The sequence below is a fragment of the Gopherus evgoodei genome, unplaced genomic scaffold (genome assembly GCF_007399415.2).
Source record: "Gopherus evgoodei ecotype Sinaloan lineage unplaced genomic scaffold, rGopEvg1_v1.p scaffold_40_arrow_ctg1, whole genome shotgun sequence".
Lineage (NCBI taxonomy): Eukaryota > Metazoa > Chordata > Testudines > Testudinidae > Gopherus > Gopherus evgoodei.
Genome location: NW_022060061.1, coordinates 3,264,741 through 3,283,452, shown reverse-complemented (window position 1 = coordinate 3,283,452; position 18,712 = coordinate 3,264,741). Strand labels below are relative to the sequence as shown.

The following is an 18,712-nucleotide window of genomic DNA, read 5'->3' as shown; positions in this document are numbered from 1 at the left end:
CAGGGGGCGCTCTCCCGGGCGGTCAGCGCTGGCCCCAGGGCGACACTAGGGGGTGCTGTGCGGTGGGGTGGGGGCTCAGCAGGGGGCGCTCTCCCAGGCAGTCAGCACTGGCCCCAGGGTGGCACGAGGGGGTGCTGTGCGGTGGGGTGGGGGCTCAGCAGGGGGGGCTCTCCCAGGCAGTCAGCGCTGGCTCCGATACCCCAGGGTGGCACTAGGGGGCGCTAGTCACGCCGAATGCCCCTTGCCGCCCCCTGCCTCACGGGGGAGGGGATGCCCATCACACGCACCAAGCCAGGGGCTGCTCTGCCCGAGGGGCTTTATTGAATCCCACATGGCACACAGGGGTCAGCGGGTGGCTTGGGGGTCCCAGCGTGGAGGCAGGAAGCTCTGGGGCAGCGCTTGAGGCAGCAGGGAGCGCGAGAGGCCCAGGCTGGGGGGCACGATTCACCCACTGCCTGCGGGGGGGGGGTCGGGGGGGGAGGGGAGGGGCCCAGGTGTGCTGCTCCCCGGCCTGAGGGGTCGCTGTGGGGCAGCTCCCCATCCTCCACGACTGGCTCAGGTCCCTGGCTAGGCCCAGGGGCAGCCCTGACCTTCACACTGCCCCCCCCGAGGGGCAGGAGCTCTGTGGGGCTGGGGCTGCCACCCCACTAACCCTGGGCCCCCGACCCACGGCGGGGCTAGAGAGGCCGCCGGGGGGGGTTGCTGGGATTGGGGTGCCCACCACGCAGCTGTAGGGGGCACGGCTTTGAGGGGAGGGCCCTGGGCTCGAGCCGGCTGGGCTTTAACCCCCTAGCCCTGGGGGGGGCTGAGCGAGCCCCCCAGGGCGCCCCCCAGCCCGGCCGGCTACGGCTTCGCCTCCTTCTTCTTGGGGCGGCTGCGGCGCTTGGTCCTGGCTTCGATGATCTGCTGGGACTGGCGCTTGAGTGCAGCCCGGGTCACCACGTCGCCCTCGTCGCCGCTGGCTTCCTCCTCTGGGGGCAGAGACGGGGGGGCTGGTGGGGGGCAGAGCGATGCTGCGCCCCCCCACTCCCACCCCCACGCCTGGCGCTGCCAGCCGGCCTTGGCCCCGCCCCATCCCCACACCCTGCCAGCTCCCCTCACCCCTGTGCCACCCCACCTCGCCCCCGCCCCATCCCCACACCCTGTCAGCTCCCCTCCCCTCTAGTGCCACCCCACCTCTCCCCCCAGCCCCTCCACCTCGCCTGCACCCCAATCCCGGCCCCACACCCTGCCAGCTCCCCTCCCCCCCAGTGCCACCCCACCTCGCCCCCGCCCCACCCCCACACCCTGCCAGCTCCACTCCCCCTAGTGCCACCCCACCTCTCCCCCCAGCCCCTCCACCTCGCCTGCACCCCATCCCCGCCCCCACACCCTGCCAGCTCCCCTCCCCCCCCAGTGCCACCCCACCTCTCCCCACAACTCCCCACACTCCACCTCGCCCCACCCCATCCCCGCCCCCACACCCTGCCAGCTCCCCTCCCCTCCAGTGCCACCCCACCTCTCCCCACAGCCCCCCTCCACCTCACGCCTGCCCCATCCCCACACCCACACCCTGCCAGCTCCCCTCCCCCCCCAGTGCCTCCCCACCTCTCCCCCCAGCGCCCCTCAACCTCGCCCCCACCCCATCCCCGCACCCACACCCTGCCAACTCCCCTCCCCCCCAGTGCCACCCCACCTCTCCCCCCAACTCCCCACACTCCACCTCGCCCCCACCCCATCTCCGCACTCACACCCTGTCAGCTCCCCGCCCCCAGTGCCACCCCACCTCTCCCCCCAGGGCCCCTCAACCTCACCCACACCCCATCCCAGCACCCACACCCTGCCAGCTCCCCTCCCCCCCAGTGCCACCCCACCTCTCCCCACAACTCCCCACACTCCACCTCGCCCCACCCCATCCCCGCCCCCACACCCTGCCAGCTCCCCTCCCCTCCAGTGCCACCCCACCTCTCCCCCCAGCCCCCCTCCACCTCACGCCTGCCCCATCCCCGCACCCACACCCTGCCAGCTCCCCTCCCCCCCAGTGCCTCCCCACCTCTCCCCCCAGCGCCCCTCAACCTCGCCCCCACCCCATCCCCGCACCCACACCCTGCCAACTCCCCTCCCCCCCAGTGCCACCCCACCTCTCCCCCCAACTCCCCACACTCCACCTCGCCCCCACCCCATCTCCGCACTCACACCCTGTCAGCTCCCCGCCCCCAGTGCCACCCCACCTCTCCCCCCAGGGCCCCTCAACCTCACCCACACCCCATCCCAGCACCCACACCCTGCCAGCTCCCCTCCCCCCCATGCCACCCCACCTCTCCCCCAGCGCCCCTCCACCTCACCCCCACCCCATCCCCGCACCCACACCCTGCCAGCTCCCCTCCCCTCCAGTGCCACCCCACCTCTCCCCCCAACTCCCCACACTCCACCTTGGCCCCACCCCATCCCCGCTCCCACACCCTGCCAGCTCCCCTCACCCCCACAGTGCCACCCCACCTGTCCCCCCAGCTCCCCATTCCCAGCCCCCCCACTCCTTCCCTGCCCCCACACCCTGCTTCCAACCTTGCCAGCTCCCCTCACCCCACAGTATCCCCAGTGCCACCCCACTTCTCCCCCCCCCACTCCCAGCCCCCCCCCACTCCACCCCACCCCACCCCCAGCCCACACGCACCTTTGCCTCCTCCAACCTGGAACTGACCTGCCCCCGACCACACTCACCATAGTACATGTCCTGCTTCTGGGCGACGGGCAGCTTCACCCGGACGTTGGCGCTGGGCAGACGCCCCTCCAGGTTAGCGTGGAACTGCAGGAGAGGGCAGCGTTAGTGCGGCCGGGGGGGTGGGGGAGGCTGGATGGGCCCAGGGGCAGCTCCAGTGAGGTGGGGCTGGCGGGGAGGGGGGAAAAAGGGGAGCCCTGTCCCGAGCCCACCTCCTCCTCGGTGATTTTCTGCAGCAGCTCCCTCTGGTCGTGGTCGCTCAGCTCGGCCAGCACCTGGAGCAGTTTCTCCTCTGTCTCCGCCAGCAGCTCCAGCACGTAGTCACCAGCAGCCTTGTCCGGTGGGGCCCCAGCAAAGCGCCCACTCTCCTGGAGGGACAGCAGGGCCCACCGCATGGGGGAAACTGAGGCATGAGAGCGGGCAGAGACTAGCCCAAGGTCAGAGGCTATGTCAGTGGCAGAGCTGGGGATAGGACCCAGGAGTCCTGCTCCCCAATCCCAGCAGTGCTCATGGCGGCCTGCGACTCACCAACCCCCTCCCCTGTCTTTAATCCAGGGCGTGGTCAAGGGGCCCCCTAGAGGCGATACCAGGCAGCGCAGGGTTGGTCTGTGTGCACCAGCCCCTTCCTCTCCCAGCCCAGCCTGGCCCTGGCAGCCTGCAGGAGGCGCTGTGCCAGGGGGCACCTCCCTGCTCGCTCACCAGCCAGATGTGCTGCACCTTGCTGGCCAGGTGCTCCACGCCCGCCTTGGCTACCAGCAGCACCCGCGTCACCTTGTCCAGCTGCCGCTTGGCCGCGTCACGCTGCATCTCCTCCTGGCGCAGGTGAGCCCGCAGCTCCTCCAGCAGGCGCTGGGCCCTGGGCAGGGGGCAGGTGGGCATCAGGGCTGTGGGTACTGCCTACCCCGGGGCAGGGCAGGGACAGAGAGCTCCTCCCTTAGCTCCGGCGAACACAGGGGGGAGCTCTTGCTCCCAGTCCCGTCCCCCCTGCTCTAACCACTGGCCCGTTTCCCTCCCAGTGCTGGAGACAGAACCCAGGAGTCCTGCCACCCAGACCCCACCCCCCATCCCCACTCTAACCACTGGCCCCCACTCCCCTCCCAGAGTTGGGGACAGAACCCAGGAGTCCTGCCACCCAGCCCCCCCCCACTCTAACCACTGGCCCCACTCCTCTCCCAGAGCTGGAGACAGAACCCAGGAGTCTGCCACCCAGCCCCCCAACCCCCACTCTAACCACTGGCCCCACTCCTCTCCCAGAGCTGGAGACAGAACCCAGGAGTCCTGCCACTCAGCCCCCCAACCCGACTCTAACCACTGGCCCCCACTCCCCTCCCAGGGCTGGAGACAGAACCCAGGAGTCCTGCCACCCAGCCCCCCAACCCCCACTCTAACCACTGGCCCCCACTTCCCTCCCAGGGCTGGAGACAGAACCCAGGAGTCCTGCCACTCAGCCCCCCAACCCGACTCTAACCACTGGCCCCCACTCCCCTCCCAGGGCTGGAGACAGAACCCAGGAGTCCTGCCACCCAGCCCCCCAACTCCCACTCTAACCACTGGCCCCCACTCCCCTCTCGCAGCTGAGAACTGACTCCCAAAGAGCCCTCCCCCCCCACGCACTGAAGGGCTGGGGAGGGGGCTCCTGCCTCTACACACCAGTGGAGGGGGGAGTTGGCAGCTCACCCCATCACCCGGGCCTCCCCCGAGTAGGTGAGGCCCTGCAGCTCGGCCTGCAGCGCCTCCTCCTCCTCCCGCAGACGCACCAGGGCCTCCTCGTTCTTCGTGGTCAGCTGCTCCAGCTGCTGGAAAGTGTCTCCTTGGGCCAGGAACCGTCTCACCACATCCTGCCCAGAGGGGTGTGGGAGGTGTTAGAGCCCCCCAGGGCCATGGCCAGGCCCCTTCCAAAATGCAGCCACCTCTGGAGAGGGTGGAAGGGGCCTGGGAGGTAGGACTCCTGGGTTCTCTCCCCCGCTCTCGGAGGGGAGTGGGGTCTGGTGGTTAGAGCAGGAAGGGGCTGGGAGCCAGGACTCCTGGATTCTCTCCCCAGCTCTGGGATGGGAGTGAGATCTAGTGGCTACAGCGAGAGTGGGGAGGGCTCTGCTGTCCCACCACCAAAGAGAATCAGTGTGTGGGGCGACACAAGGGCACTTTGGTGCCCAGCTGGCAGGGACAGCCATGGGCCTGGCACCCATGGCCACCCGACTGCTCACTGTCCCCGGCAGGGGGCCGGCGCCTGCGGCTCTTCCCGCTCCGGCTCTGGCCGGGGAAGCCGATACCTGAGAGAGCTTGGCTGTCAGCCCGCCGTCGCCATGGCAGCGGCTCCGGGTGAGCGGCGTGGGGTGGGCGTGAAGGAGACCGGCCTGCTGGCACTGCCCGGCTTCCCAAGGACCTTGGGAGGTGGCACTGCGCCTCCTCCCCAGAGACAGGGAGCTGGGGCCCCGCAGGCCACAGGCCCAAGGTCAAAGCCTCCTGGGTTGGGGGGCGATGCCCCCCCGCCGCTGCCGGGGGGGGAGCTGGCGCGTGACTGGCGGAGGTCGAATGATGGGCAGGTTGTTTGGCTCGTGGAGGCATGGGCTGGAGAAGGAAATGGGACTGGCAGCAGGGCCCCCCCTCGCTACCCCTGGATCGGGACCAAGGCCTATGTCATGAGGGGTTAGAGCCAGGACTCCTGGGTTCTGTTCATGGCTCAGGGAGGTAGTGGCACCCAATGGTTCGAGCAGAGGGCTGGGAGCCAGGACTCTGGGAGGGGAGTGTGTCCTAGTGGTTAGAGCCTGCGGTGGTTTCGGCTGGGCCGTGCCGGGGACCAGGGGGGTGCTGACAGTGGCAGAGCCCTCCTCAGCCTCTCACCCTGGAGTTGGTGACACCAGTGGCCACTTTGATCTTCTCGAAGGTCTCCTCCACTGCTGCCGCCGTGCCCAGCAGCTGCTTGGCGCGGAGGCCGGTGCCCTTGCTGCGCTGGGCGTCGCTCAGCAGCTCCTCCGTCTGCAGGGGCAGGCGCTCCCGCAGGGTCTGGGGACAGACATGTTGCTGAGAGCTCCCCACAGGCAGGCCAGGGCCAGGTCGCTGCCCTCACGAGGCCCTGGGTTCAAATCCCGCCCCGGGCTGCAGCGGCTTGGCCAGTCCGCGTGAAATAAGCCGGGGGGCTGACACCTTGCCCTCCGCCGGCTTTGTGGGGGAGATGCTGACCGCGCTCCCCCTGCCCCCTGCTGGCCGTGCGGAGGGGAGGCTGACCGGTGAGTGGAAGCCTGGATTGCCGCCTGCAGTGCCATTCATGGGACAGGCCTGAACCCCTATGGGTGGCCCTGGGTCCAAGGCAGAAGGTGCCTCCCCCCATCCCCCACTGCCTGCAGCTGAGTAGACACAGGGGGAGAGGGGGCTGGCATGAGGCACTGCTATGGTGGGAGCGGAGGGGGGCTAGTGGCCAGAGCAGGGGGCTGGGAGCCAGGACTCCTGGGTTCTCTCCCAGCTCTGGGAGGCGAGTGGGGCTAACAGTTATGAGCTGGGGTTGCTCTGCTGGGGAGCTACTGCTGTCCAGGGTGGGTGCCATGTACCCTCCCTGGCCTTACCCGTCTCTCCGCCCGCTCATTCTGTGCCCTCCTCTCCTCCGCCTGCTTCTTCAGCTCCATTAGCTTCAGCTCCCACATCTGCCTGTCCCGGTAGACGCTGTCTTCTTGGAGCTGGAGCTGCTCCTGGACGGGGGGCAGTTAACGCTGGGTCAGCCCCCGGGGAAAAGCCGGAGTGCAGGTCAAAGATCAGTCCAGCACACGCTGCTGGTCACAAGGCCCCAGGTGGGTACCGGGTGGGACGGGCCCCCGAGTCTGAGGTGGGACGGAGCGGGCGGGTACCAGCCAGGATGGGCACCAGGGTCTGAGCTGGGACGGAGCAGGTGGGTACCAGCTGGGACGGGCCCCCGGTCTGAGGTAGGACGGAGTGGGCGGGAACCGGCTGGGACGGGCCCAGGGTCTGAGCTGGGATGGAGCAGGTGGGTACCATCTGGGACGGGCCCCTGGGTCTGAGGTGGGACGGAGCGGATGGGTACCGGCCGGGATGGGTCCCCGGGTCTGAGCTGGGACAGAGCGGGTGGGTACCGGCCGCCACCGGCCCCTGGGTCTGAGCGGGTGGGTACTGGCCGGGACGGGCGCCAGGGTCTGAGCTGGGTCGAAGCAGGTGGGTACCGGGCGGGACGAGCCCCAAGGTCTGAGTTGGGACGAAGCGGGAGAGTACCGGCCGGGACAGGCCCCCAGGTCTGAGCTGGGATGGAGCAGATGGGTACCGGCTGGGACGGGAGCCCAGTCTGAGCTGGGACAGAGCAGGTGGGTACCGGCCGGCCCTGGCCCCTGGGCCTGAGCTGGGACGGAGTGGGTAGGTACCAGCTGGCACTGGCCCCCGGGCCTGAGCTGGGACGGAGCAGGTGGGTAACGGCCAGCACCAGCACCCGGGGCTGAGCTGAGACAGAGCGGGTGGGTGCTGGCTGGGATGGGTGCCCAGGTCTGAGCTGGGATGGAGCGTGTGGGTGCTGGGCGGGATGGGCCCCCGGGTCTGAGCTGGGATGGAGCGTGTGGGTGGGTACCAGCTGCAATAGGCCCATGGGTCTGACCTGGGTACTGGACTAGAATAACCCACTGGCCTGACCTGCTGCAGGATGGAGGAATCCCCACCTCGATGCCCCAGGGGTCTCATCTGCCCTGGTGGCCCCCATCCCTGCCTTTCCCCCAACCCCTGACAGCCCCACAATGCTCCATCTCCTGGCAGCTCCCTGCCCACACCCTGGTGCCCCCCATCCCCTGCCCACACCCTGGTGCCCTGTCCCCTGCCCATACCCTGGCAGCATCCCGCGTGACCTGTGCCTCTGTGTTCATCGCTTGCAGGCCATGGAGCTCATGGTGCAATCGCAGGATCTCAGCTTCCAGCGTGTCCAGCTGGGTCTGGGCCGTCAAGCTCTCCTCCTGGGGGGGGAGACAGTGTCAGTTCCCCTCCCCCCCCCGCTGTGCTCCCGAGGGCAGGGACATGCTTGGATTGGAGCCAATCCCAGGGCACCTGGACCCAACCCTGCGGGTCCCTGGGGGGGGCCTTGGCTGGGATCCCACCGCTCCAAATACACAAGCTGGAGGTGTGTCGGGGGAGCAGGCCCTGACCGCAGAAGCTCAGGGGATGGAGGGGGATTTCTCTGTCCAGCCCACGCCCGGCAGCCCCCACCTGCATGTGAGCTTTGAGCTGGCGGTACAGGCTGGTGACATGCTCTGCCTCCTCCACCTTCAGCCGGGCTTTCTCCAGCTGGTTCTCCAGCCGGCGCAGGGTCTGGGCGGGAAGATGAACGGCGCTGAATGAGCTGCCCGCACACAGCAGGGCACTGATCCCCGAAGGAGCCAGGCCCAGGGACTCCCCGGCTTTGGATCAGGCTGTGGGGAGTCCCTGCTTGCCCTCCCCAGGCGGCTGAGGGACCCCATGCCCCCAGAGCGGGCTGAACCGAACCCTCGGACCCTGGGCCTGAGCTGGGACGGAGCGGGTGGGTACCGGCTGACACCAGCTCTTACGGCCCCGGCAGGCAGCAGGGTCAGCTGGCTGGGAGGAGCCGGTGCCCATCCCGGAGCCCAGGGCACCCTCCTGTCACGCCCTCTGGGCCTGCTGCAGGGCAACCCCGGGCGCCAGGGCCAGTTTGATCCCCAAATGCCCCCCACACTCCGTGTTTTAGAAACAGCCGCATCTGCCGTTTATTTAGCAAACAGAGAAGCCGTGATCTCGCCGGACACCAGGCAACCTGGGGCAGGGCGGGCAGCTCTCAGCACTGCAGGAGGGGCAGGTTACGCCCCCTCCCTGCTGCCCGTGCCGACTCCTGGCAGCAAATGACTCGTGCTTGCATGGGGGGTGGGGGGTAGCTTCCCTTGTCCCTCCCAGAGGCTCATGGGAAGGAGGCTCTGGTCCAGAATTCCGGAGACCAGGGTTCTAGTCCCAGCTCAGCCACGACCCCGCTCCATGCCTCAATTTCCCCACCCATGAAACAGGGCCAGAGATTCTGACCCTGAGAACTGGGGCGGGCCTATGAGAGCAGTGAGGGGCTCTGTCTCCCTCCAGTGGCTGGTCTGTATCGCAGGTTTAGGAGTTTGCTGCAGCTGCCAGGCTCAGACAGGAGAGCTGCCTATCCACTAGGCCACGCTGCCTCCTAGTCTTACATGAGAGACATGAGGGGGCGTGGGGAGACAAGGGGAGCCCAAGGACACAGTGAGAGGTTAGCAGCCAGCAGGATGGGCTGTGCCCAGCCAACAAAGTGGCCAATGGTTTGCGACTTCCCCGGGCTGATCCACTTCCCCCACCCATTGAGGCAGGAGCTGGTTCCAGAGCCTCCCCGCCCTCCTTGCCCCCCCACTCTGTGCATTAGTCAGGCCAGAGATCCCGTAATACACCTACTATTAGCGTACAGCGCCTGGCACAATGGGGTCCTGGGCACTATTGTAATACACCTAATAAATCACATTCAGCCCAGAAACGAACCTCCCCCTCCAGCTAAAGCACTGGGTGCTGAGAGGGTGAGTGCCATGCTGGGGTCAGTGTGAGCCCCCCAGCCCCCACTCGAAACCCCCCTCTCACCTTGGCTGCCTCCGCATCCCCTTCCTCCACCACCGCCTGGGAGCCCCGGGCCTCCTGCACCTTGGAGTCGTACTGCAGCTGCAGCTGCTCCAGCCGCCGCTTCCTCACCTCCACCTGGTGCTTCAGGTCGTTGAGCCGGTTGATCTTCTCGCAGAGCCGGTGGTTGATGACCTCGATGGCGCCCTCAGGAGGGGTGAAAGGGCAAATCACATGGGGGGGGTGTTTTCCGGGCAGCATCTCAGCTCCCACTGAAATCACCCCACCAATCCGTCGCCCTCAACTGGGCTCAGAGCTTCCCACCCACAGCCCCCTGCTATCCCAGACCTGCCCCCTCAACTCTGCCAGTGCCCCTCAATCCCAACCCACAGCCCCCTGCTATCCCAGACCTGCCCCCCCAGCTCTGCCAGTGCCCCTCAATCCCGACCCACAGCCCCCTGCTATCCCAGACCTGCCCCCCCAGCTCTGCCAGTGCCCCTCAATCCCAACCCACAGCCCCCTGCTATCCCAGACCTGCCCCCCAGCTCTGCCAGTGCCCCTCAATCCCAACCCACAGCCCCCTGCTATCCCAGACCTGCCCCCCCAGCTCTGCCAGTGCCCCTCAATCCCAACCCACAGCCCCCTGCTATCCCAGACCTGCCCCCCCAGCTCTGCCAATGCTCCTCAATCCCAACCCACAGCCCCCTGCTATCCCAGACCTGCCCCCCCAGCTCTGCCAGTGCCCCTCAATCCCAACCGGCAGCCCCCTGCTATCCCAGCCCTGCTCCCCAGATCTTCTAGTGCCCCTCGATCCCACCCATCGCCTCCTCCTATCTGAGCCCTGCTCCCCAGATCTTCTAGTGCCTCTCAATCCCGACCCGCAACTCCCTGCTATCCCAGCCCCATCCCCCCAGATCTTCTAGTGCCCCTCAATCCCACCTGCAGCCTCCTGCTATCCGAGCCCTGCTCCCCAGATCTTCTAGTGCCCCTCGATCCCGACCCACAGCCCCCTGCTATCCCAGACCTGCCCCCCCAGCTCTGCCAGTGCCCCTCAATCCCAACCCACAGCCCCCTGCTATCCCAGACCTGCCCCCCCAGCTCTGCCAGTGCCCCTCAATCCCAACCCACAGCCCCCTGCTATCCCAGACCTGCCCCCCCAGCTCTGCCAATGCCCCTCAATCCCAACCCACAGCCCCCTGCTATCCCAGACCTGCCCCCCCAGCTCTGCCAGTGCCCCTCAGTCCCGACCCGCAGCCCCGTTATCTCAGCCCTGGGCTCCCCCTAGCTCTGCCAACCCCTCACTCCCGATCCACTGCCCCTTGCTATTCCAGCCCTGCCTCCCTCAGATCTTCTAGTGCCCCTCAGTCCCACCCACAGCCCTTTGCTAGCCCAGCCCTGCCCCCACAGCTCTGCCAGCCCCTCTCACTCCCGACCCACAGGCCCCTGCTATCCCAGCCCTGCGCTCCCCACACCTCGACTAATGCCCAATTTCTCTCTTTTTCTCTCCTAGAAACGTGGGCCGGGTGATTGCTCATCCATAGCCTTGACCAGCTGGGCTGTCAGCCTGGCACGAGGACGGCACAAAGCACCCACATACCTCTCCACTTTTATTTTTCAGCAAGGCCTTTTCGGCAGCCCGGTCCCGGAACACCTCTTTGATGATTTGTGCATCTCCCTGCTGACAAAGACATGGGTGGCAAGTTTGTAGAAATTTTGGTGGTGCCCAGAACCCGCCCCCCCAACTCCACCCCCCAAACTCCACCCCCACCTGCCTAAGGCTCTGGGAAGGGTTTGGGGGGGAAGGTCTGGGGTGCAGGTCCTAGGCTGGGGATTAGAGTGCAGGAGGGGTGCAGAGTGCAGGCTTTGGGATGGAGTTTGGGTGCTGGGTGCAGGCCCTGGGCTGGGGCAGGGGGTGGGTGTGCAGGAGGGGGTGAGAGGTGCAGGCTCTGGGCTGGGGATGTAGGAAGGGGTGAGGGGTGCAGGCTCTGGGAGGGAGTTTGGGGGTGGGAAGGGGTGTGTGGGAAAGGAGGTGGTGCACGATCTGGGAGGGGGTGCATGCTCTGGGAAGGAGTTTGGGGATAGGAGGGAGTACAGGGGTGAGGGCTGTGGGGCTGAGGATGAGGGATTCATGATGCAGGACGGGGCTTAGGGCTAGGGCAGAGGATCAGGGTGCAGGGGAGTGAGGGCTGTGGGATTGAGGATGAGGGGTTCATGCTGCGGGGGGCTCAGGGCTAGGGCAGAGGGCTGGGATGTGGGGTGAGGGCTGTGGGGTTGAGGATGAGGGGTTCATGCTGTGGGGAGGCTCAGGGCTGGGGCAGAGGATCAGGGTGTGGGGGGAGGAGGGCTCTGGTTGAGGCTGAGGATGAGGGGTTTATGATGTGGGGGGAGCTCAGGGCTGAGGCAGAGGATTAGGGTGGGGAGGATGAGGGCTCTGGCTGGGGATGAGGGGTTCATGCTGTAGGGGGGCTCAGGGCTGGGGCAGAGGATCAGGGTGTGGGGGGAGGAGGGCTCTGGTTGAGGCTGAGGATGAGGGGTTTATGATGTGGAGGGAGCTCAGGGCTGAGGCAGAGGATTAGGGTGGGGAGGATGAGGGCTCTGGCTGGGGATGAGGGGTTCATGCTGTAGGGGGGCTCAGGGCTGGGGCAGAGGATCAGAGTGCAGGGGGACAAGGGCTCTGGCTGGGGCTGAGGGGTTTGGGGCATTGGAGAGGCTCAGGACTAGGGCAGAAGGGCAGGGTAAGTGCAGCCTGCCTTGCCATTAGTGCTTGGCGGGCGCTAGGACCCAGGGGCAGCAGAAGCAGGCAGGGGACAGGCGCACGCTGCTTTCTGTCTGGCAGGGACGTGGCGGGGGGGAGGCCCGTGGGGGGCTGGCCCGTGGGGGGCTGGGGCCCGATCCTGGCAGGGCCAGGGGAGAGACCCAGCTCCAAATATTGCTGGAGCAGGACCCCCAACCCTGAATATTGCTGGAGTCTGAGCACCGCAAATGTATCTAACCCGCCACCTATGGACGAAGAGACAGGGGCCGTCACCCTCAGAGCTCCTCGGGCAACGTCACCCCTCCCAGGTCACACTTCTAATCCCGGCACATGGCTCTGTGGAACAGAGCTCCCGATTCCTGGACACGCCTGCCCCCACTGTCCCTCAGTCCGCTGACAAGCAGACAAGGTGGGTGGCAATGTGGTAGCAGCCTGGCAACGCAGTCATGGGCCAGGGAGCCATTGTGCTGAGCACTGGACTTTATAGTAGATGTATCACGGGACCACCTAGGCACCCAAGGCATGGACAGGGACCCCATTGTGCCAGGCGCTGTATGTTATTTATTAGGTGTATTACGGTAGTGTTTAGGAACCCGCAGTGCTGGGTGCTGTATGTTATTTATTAGGTGTATTATGGCAGTGTTTAAGCACCCCAGTCATGGCACAGGACCCATTGTGCCAGGCACTGTATCTTATTTGTTAGGTGTACTGCGGTAGTGTTTAGGACTCCGTTGTGCCAGGTACTCTATGTTATTTATTAGGTGTATTACGGTAGTGTTTAGGAGCCCATAGTGCCAGGCGCTCTATGTTATTTATTAGGTGTATTACGGTAGTGTTTAGGACCCTGTTGTGCCAGGCGCTGTACGTTATTTATTAGGTGTATTACGGTAGTGTTTAGGAGCCCATAGTGCCAGGCGCTGTATGTTATTTATTAGGTGTATTACGGTAGTGTTTAGGCGCCCGTAGTGCCAGGTGCTGTACAGGCACAGAACACAAAGTCAATCCTGGCCCCCAAGAGTTTAATCTAGGTCACTGGGGGAGGGTTCAGAGAAGAGCTCTACCCGGAGTTAATTCAGGGCCAATCTGCGGCCGGGATTCTCCAGAGCTCCGCCTAGACGATCGCCATCGTCCCTCCTGGCCCTGGCGTGAGGGCTCTGAGGTACGCCAGGAGACAGCCACTCAGAGAGCCAGGCAGTGAGACGGTGCCGGCCAGCGGGCTCAGCTCACCGGCTGCTGTAGAACTGATGTGAATGAAATTGTTTTTAGTTATTCACTGTATCATTGTAACTTCTGTTCACCATTTCGTTACATTGTAAGTAAAATGGCAAGTGTAACTTCTGTTCACCATTTCGTTACACTTGCCATTTTACTTACAATGTAACTTCTGTTCACCATTTCGTTACGCTTGCCGTTTTGCCTACATTGTAACTTCTGTGCCCTACTATAATTCAAAACCCATTTGAAAATGCTTATTCCATTTTGTGGAAGGCTTGTGCTGCAGCCTTCATTTTTGCAAGCCATGCTGTAAATGTATTAGTTTAGTTTAGATGTGTGAATGAGGTATGCATGGGTGATAGAATCAATCTCCAGCGCCAGCCTGGCCTGATGAGATAAAATTCAAATACCAACGACTGAAGAGGCAGACAATAGCCCTAAACAAAGTATGAAGCATCCACCCTAAAAAGAAAAGGACAAAAGAACAACAGAAGGGAGATCAAAGCCAGGTTCAAGGCTGAAAGTCACGCCTGCAATTGACGGGTGATCAATCCAAACACGGAAGCAGTGTGACACAGCAAAACTTATAGACTTTGAATCCAAACTAAAAGCCTATAAAAAAAGAAGGGTGAGATGAGAGACTTTGGGCTTGTCTACATCAGAAAGTTGCAGCGCTGGTGAGGGAGTTACAGCGCTGCAACTTTGAAGGTGTACACATCTGCAGGGCACCACCAGCGCTGCAACTCCCTGTTTGCAGCGCTGGCCGTACTCCCGTTTTGTCTCGGGTGTAGAGGATCCAGCGCTGGTGATCCAGCGCTGGTAATCCAATGTAGACAGTTACCAGCGCTTTTCTTGACCTCCGTGGAAGGAGGAAGCCTCTGGTAATCAAGCTGGTTTCCTTTCCCGGTTTGCTCTCTCGGTCCCGGAGCCACCCAGCAAACCGCAGGGAAGGAGACCTGCTTGCTCGGGGTTCCGGGACCGAGAGAGCAAACCGGGAAAGGAGACCAGCTTCGCCGCGGTTTGCTCTCTCGGTCCCGGAACCCCGAGCAAGCAGGTCTCCTTGCCTGCGGTTTGCTGGGTGGCTCCGGGACCGAGAGAGCAAACCGCGGCGTTCCCGGTTTGCTCTCTCGGTCCCGGAACCCCGAGCAAGCAGGTCTCCTTCCCTGCGGTTTGCTGGGTGGCTCCGGGACCGAGAGAGCAAACCGCGGCGTTCCCGGTTTGCTCTCTCGGTCCCGGAACCCCGAGCAAGCAGGTCTCCTTCCCTGCGGTTTGCTGGCTGGCTCCGGGACCGAGAGAGCAAACCGCGGCGAAGCTGGTTTCCTTTCCCGGTTTGCTCTCTCGTCCCGGAACCCCCCTTGAAGCCGCCCAACAGCGCTGCAGTGTGGCCACATCTAACACCACTTGCAGCGCTGGTTGCTGTAAGTGTGGCCACTCTGCAGCGCTGGCCCTATACAGCTGTACTAATACAGCTGTAACAACCAGCGCTGCAAAATTTTAGATGTAGACATGGCCTTTGGGTAACGTTTTGCTATCAACATCGAGGGGCATCGGTGCACGCCCGACAGAGACCCAGGTCCTCCTTGTGCCCAGCTTTCCTGGCCAGTTAGCTGCCACGAGCTACGATCCCCAGCTGCGAACTCAAGCCACAAACTCAAGCTACAATCGGGACTAGTAACTATCCAGCAGCTGCAGAACATTTGGGGTGTGAGTGTATGTGTGAGCGTATGGTGTATGTGTATAAGTATTAAGGTATTTGCTAGTAGTTATAGATTATAATAAATGTGGCATCTTTGCCTTGACCCCTAAAACGATCCTGTGTAGTTTTGTCTGTACAACACTGCTAGCTCGTGGGTGCAACAGGAGGCAGATCTCAGGCATATCCTGCTGAAGCGGATATTTGCTTTCTCCTTTTGTCACCCACAGCCTGGCGGGGAGGGCGGCGGGTGCCACCAATGCTGCTCTGGAAAATCCTTGACAACAGGTAGGTGGCGGGTGAGCTGAGGCCATGGCCCATCGTGCTGACCCAAGCTGTCGGTTTGCTTCCGCCTCCCCACCTGCCTGCCTGTCACCACCTGTCGTCTCCTGTCTTATAGTTAGATTGGGAGCTCTCTGGGGCAAGGCTGGTCTCTCTGTTCTGTGTTCATGCAGCGCCTGGCACAACAGGGTCCTGGGCCATGGCTGAGGCACCTTGGCACTACTGTAATACACCTAATAAATAACGTACAGTGCCTGGCACAACGGGGTCCTGGGTCATAGCTGGGGCACCTCATCGATACTGTAATACATCTAATAAATAATGTACAGCGCCTGACACAACGGGGTCCTGGGCCATGGCTGGGGCACCTCATCGATACTGTGATACTCCTAATAAATAATGTACAGCGCCTGACACAACGAGATCCTGGGCCATGGCTGAGACACCTTGGCACTACTGTAATACACCTAATAAATAATGTACAGCGCCTGGCACAACGGGATCCTAGGCCATGGCTGGGGCACCTCGTCAATACTGTAATACACTTAATAAATAAACTACAGCGCCTGGCACAGTGGGCTCCTGGGCCATGGCTGCGGCCCCTAGGAACAGCTGCAATACACCTAATAACATACAGTACCTGACACACCCTCCATCTTCACACATATTCCCCAGCTTCACATCCCTGTACAGTCCCCTGCACCCTCATACATCCCACCCCCATAGATCCTCCCATCCCCCACACCCTCAAAATAACCCCCACCCACCCCCACAGACCCTCACACTCACATCCCCAAAATAACCCCCATCCACCCCCACAGACCATCATACTCATCACCCACCCACTCCCCCACATACACACCCCACCCACCCCCACAGACCCTCATGCTCATATCCCCTACCCACACCCCCAAAATAACCCCACCCACCCCCATAAACCCTCACCCCCACTTATACCCCCCACACTCCCACATATACCCCCCACCTGCACACGCACACACACCTGCACAACCCCACGTCTTCTGCACCCGCACACCCTAATACGCTCTGCCACACCCTCCTAAACCTCCCATCCACCCAACCCCACGCAAATCCCTCAGCACTGGACCACATCAGGAGCTGAAAGAAGCCTCTGAGTGGGGGTCTGCTGCTCTCCCGCTCCTGGACAACCGAAGCACACCCTGAAGGGAGCCATAATGCCACAGGCTCTGAGCGCCCTGCCACCTCCGGGGACCGCTCACCGCCAGGATGGCCACCAGCTTCTTGTGCAGCTTTTTGTTCTCCTGCCGCAGCCACTGGATGGACTCCCTGTTCTTCTTGATGGTCCACTGGGAGCTCTCATAGAAAGCTTTCCGGTCGCCCTCTACCGAGGGTGCAAAACAACCCCAAATGGGGAGTTATCACCAAGTTCAGGCAGCCGGGCCACTGCCCGGCAGTCCCGTGGCTCTCCCAAGCTAAGCATGGCCCAGTAGGGTGACCAGACAGCAAGTGTGAACAGTCGGGACAGGGGATGGGAGGTAATAGGAGCCTATATCAGAAAAGACCCCAAAATCTGGACTGTCCTTATAAAATCAGGACATCTGGTCATCCTATGAGTTGAGAAGGAAGCACTGACGCAGATGGAGAGTCACATGTGGGAACCTCTCCCCCTTCTGAATGCTGACACCCGCCCTGCTCCCCCCCCAGGACAGACACCCCCACCCTCACCCCCCAGTGCGTGCAAGCTGCTGCAGAACAGCTATGTACCTAGAAGCTGTATCTTATTCTGCAGCTCTGAGATCTGCTCGTGGACTGGGGGCTTCACGCCCGCAGGGCCCAGCGTTGCAGGCATGGTGATTGCAGCCCCCTGGCACTAGGGAGGTGCTGGAGAGCAGGGTGGCGAGGCACAGAGGCACGCTAGGGCGGTCAGAGGAGCACCCTGGGCAGGGAGAGGAGCACCCTAGGGCAGATGGGAGGCACACTGGGCAGGGAGAGGAGCACCTTAGAGCAGATGGGGGCACCCAGGGCAGGGAGAGGGGGCACCCTAGGACAGACAGGGGACACCCTAGAGCAGATGGGGGCACCCTAGAGAAGATGCTGGCACCCTAGGCAGGGAGAGGGGCACCCCAGAGCAGGTGGGGGACACCCTAGAGCAGAAGGGGGCACCCCAGGGCAGGTGGGGGACACCCTAGGGCAGGTGGATGCACCCCAGGGCAGGTGGGGGACACCCTAGAGCAGATGGGGGCACCCTAGAGCAGGTGGGGGCACTCCAGGGTAGGTGGGGGCACCCTAGAGCAGATGGGGACACCCTAGGGCAGGTGGGGGACACCCTAGAGCAGGTGGGGGCACTCCAGGGTAGGTGGGGGCACCCTAGAGCAGATGGGGACAGCCTAGGGCAGGTGGGGGCACCCCAGGGCAGGTGGGGGCACCCTAGGGCAGGTGGGGGCACCCTAGGGCAGGTGGAGGTGGGGGCACCCCAGGGCAGATGGGGGACACCCTAGAGCAGATGGGGACACCCTAGGGCAGGTGGGGGCACCCTAGAGCAGGTGGGGGACACCCTAGAGCAGATGGGGGCACCCCAGGGCAGGTGGGGGACACCCTAGAGCAGGTGGGGGCACCCCAGGGCAGGTGGGGGCACCCTAGAGCAGGTGGGGGACACCCCAGGGTAGGTGGAGGTGGGGGCACCCCAGGGCAGATGGGGGACACCCTAGGGCAGGTGGGGGCACCCCAGGGTAGGTGGGGGACACCCTAGAGCAGATGGGGGCACCCCAGGGTAGGTGGGGGACACCCTAGAGCAGATGGGGACACCCTAGAGCAGATGGGGGCACCCCAGGGTAGGTGGGGGACACCCTAGAGCAGATGGGGGCACCCCAGGGTAGGTGGGGACACCCCAGGGCAGGTGGGGGACACCCCAGGGTAGGTGGAGGTGGGGGCACCCCAGGGTAGGTGGGGGACACCCTAGAGCAGGTGGGGGCACCCCAGGGCAGGTGGGGACACCCCAGGGCAGAAGGGGGACACCCTAGAGCAGATGGGGGGCACCCCAGGGCAGGTGGGGGCACCCCAGCGGGCGGCTCCACTCCCCTCAGTGCCCCGAGCTTCCCCCGCCCCCAAGCCCCGCCGGGTCCTGCCTTGCTCCCCTGCAGCCGCCTCTCTGCCCCTCCAAGGCCCTGCTCCCCATTCAACACCCTCCGCCCAGCTCGCCATGGCAACCACTCCGATACAAAGCCTCCCATTGGCCGCCACGGCGCGGGTCGGGCGGGGCATGACGGGAAGAAGGTCACCAGGCTCTGACCCGGCCTCTGTGTGGGCGCTCGGTAAGCGGGCTGCCCCATCCGCCGCCCTCCCATGGAGGAGGGGGAGACTGGGAGACATCCTCTTCCCCGCCCCCCCCGGTCCCCTTTGCTATTATTGGCTGGACCACTTCCGCCACATTCAAGGTGGCCGCCAAATGGCGGCTCAGGCAACACCATCATGGTTAGAAGGAGGGGAAGGGCAGGCACTTCCGCCACACCCAAGATGGCCGCCCCCAGTGGGC

The 18,712-nt window shown here is 64.1% G+C and overlaps 1 protein-coding gene across 3 annotated transcripts; it reads right to left on the bottom strand.

The window, feature by feature from the left end:
• Positions 1 to 202: 202 nt before the first annotated feature.
• CCDC151 (coiled-coil domain containing 151) lies at positions 203 to 17,627 on the bottom strand. Of its 3 annotated transcripts, none has more exons than XM_030546027.1 (13): positions 16,945 to 17,619; positions 16,440 to 16,561; positions 10,851 to 10,931; positions 9,278 to 9,460; positions 7,889 to 7,990; positions 7,513 to 7,638; positions 6,259 to 6,381; positions 5,540 to 5,701; positions 4,376 to 4,536; positions 3,398 to 3,554; positions 2,911 to 3,066; positions 2,701 to 2,785; positions 206 to 971 (listed from the first exon to the last, which is right to left on the bottom strand). In XM_030546027.1, exons 1-13 carry the CDS (start codon positions 17,027 to 17,029, stop codon positions 844 to 846), a joined length of 1,671 nt encoding a protein of 556 aa, XP_030401887.1. In that variant the 5' UTR covers positions 17,030 to 17,619; the 3' UTR covers positions 206 to 843. The 3 variants fall into 3 exon arrangements, with proteins under 3 accessions (XP_030401889.1, XP_030401887.1, XP_030401888.1); XM_030546028.1 differs by having other exon boundaries at positions 209 to 971; positions 10,851 to 10,928; positions 16,945 to 17,613; XM_030546029.1 differs by lacking the exon at positions 7,889 to 7,990 and having other exon boundaries at positions 203 to 971; positions 16,945 to 17,627.
• Positions 17,628 to 18,712: the final 1,085 nt, after the last annotated feature.

Coding starts and splice junctions, on each gene's coding strand:
- CCDC151 (XM_030546027.1), bottom strand. CDS start 17,029: ATGCCTGCAACGCTGGGCCCTGCGGGCGTGAAGCCCCCAGTCCACGAG. Junction 10,932..16,439: donor AGCTGGTGGCCATCCTGGCG/GTGAGCGGTCCC, acceptor TGTCTTTGTCAG/CAGGGAGATGCACAAATCAT. Junction 2,786..2,910: donor AGAAAATCACCGAGGAGGAG/GTGGGCTCGGGA, acceptor CCTCTCCTGCAG/TTCCACGCTAACCTGGAGGG.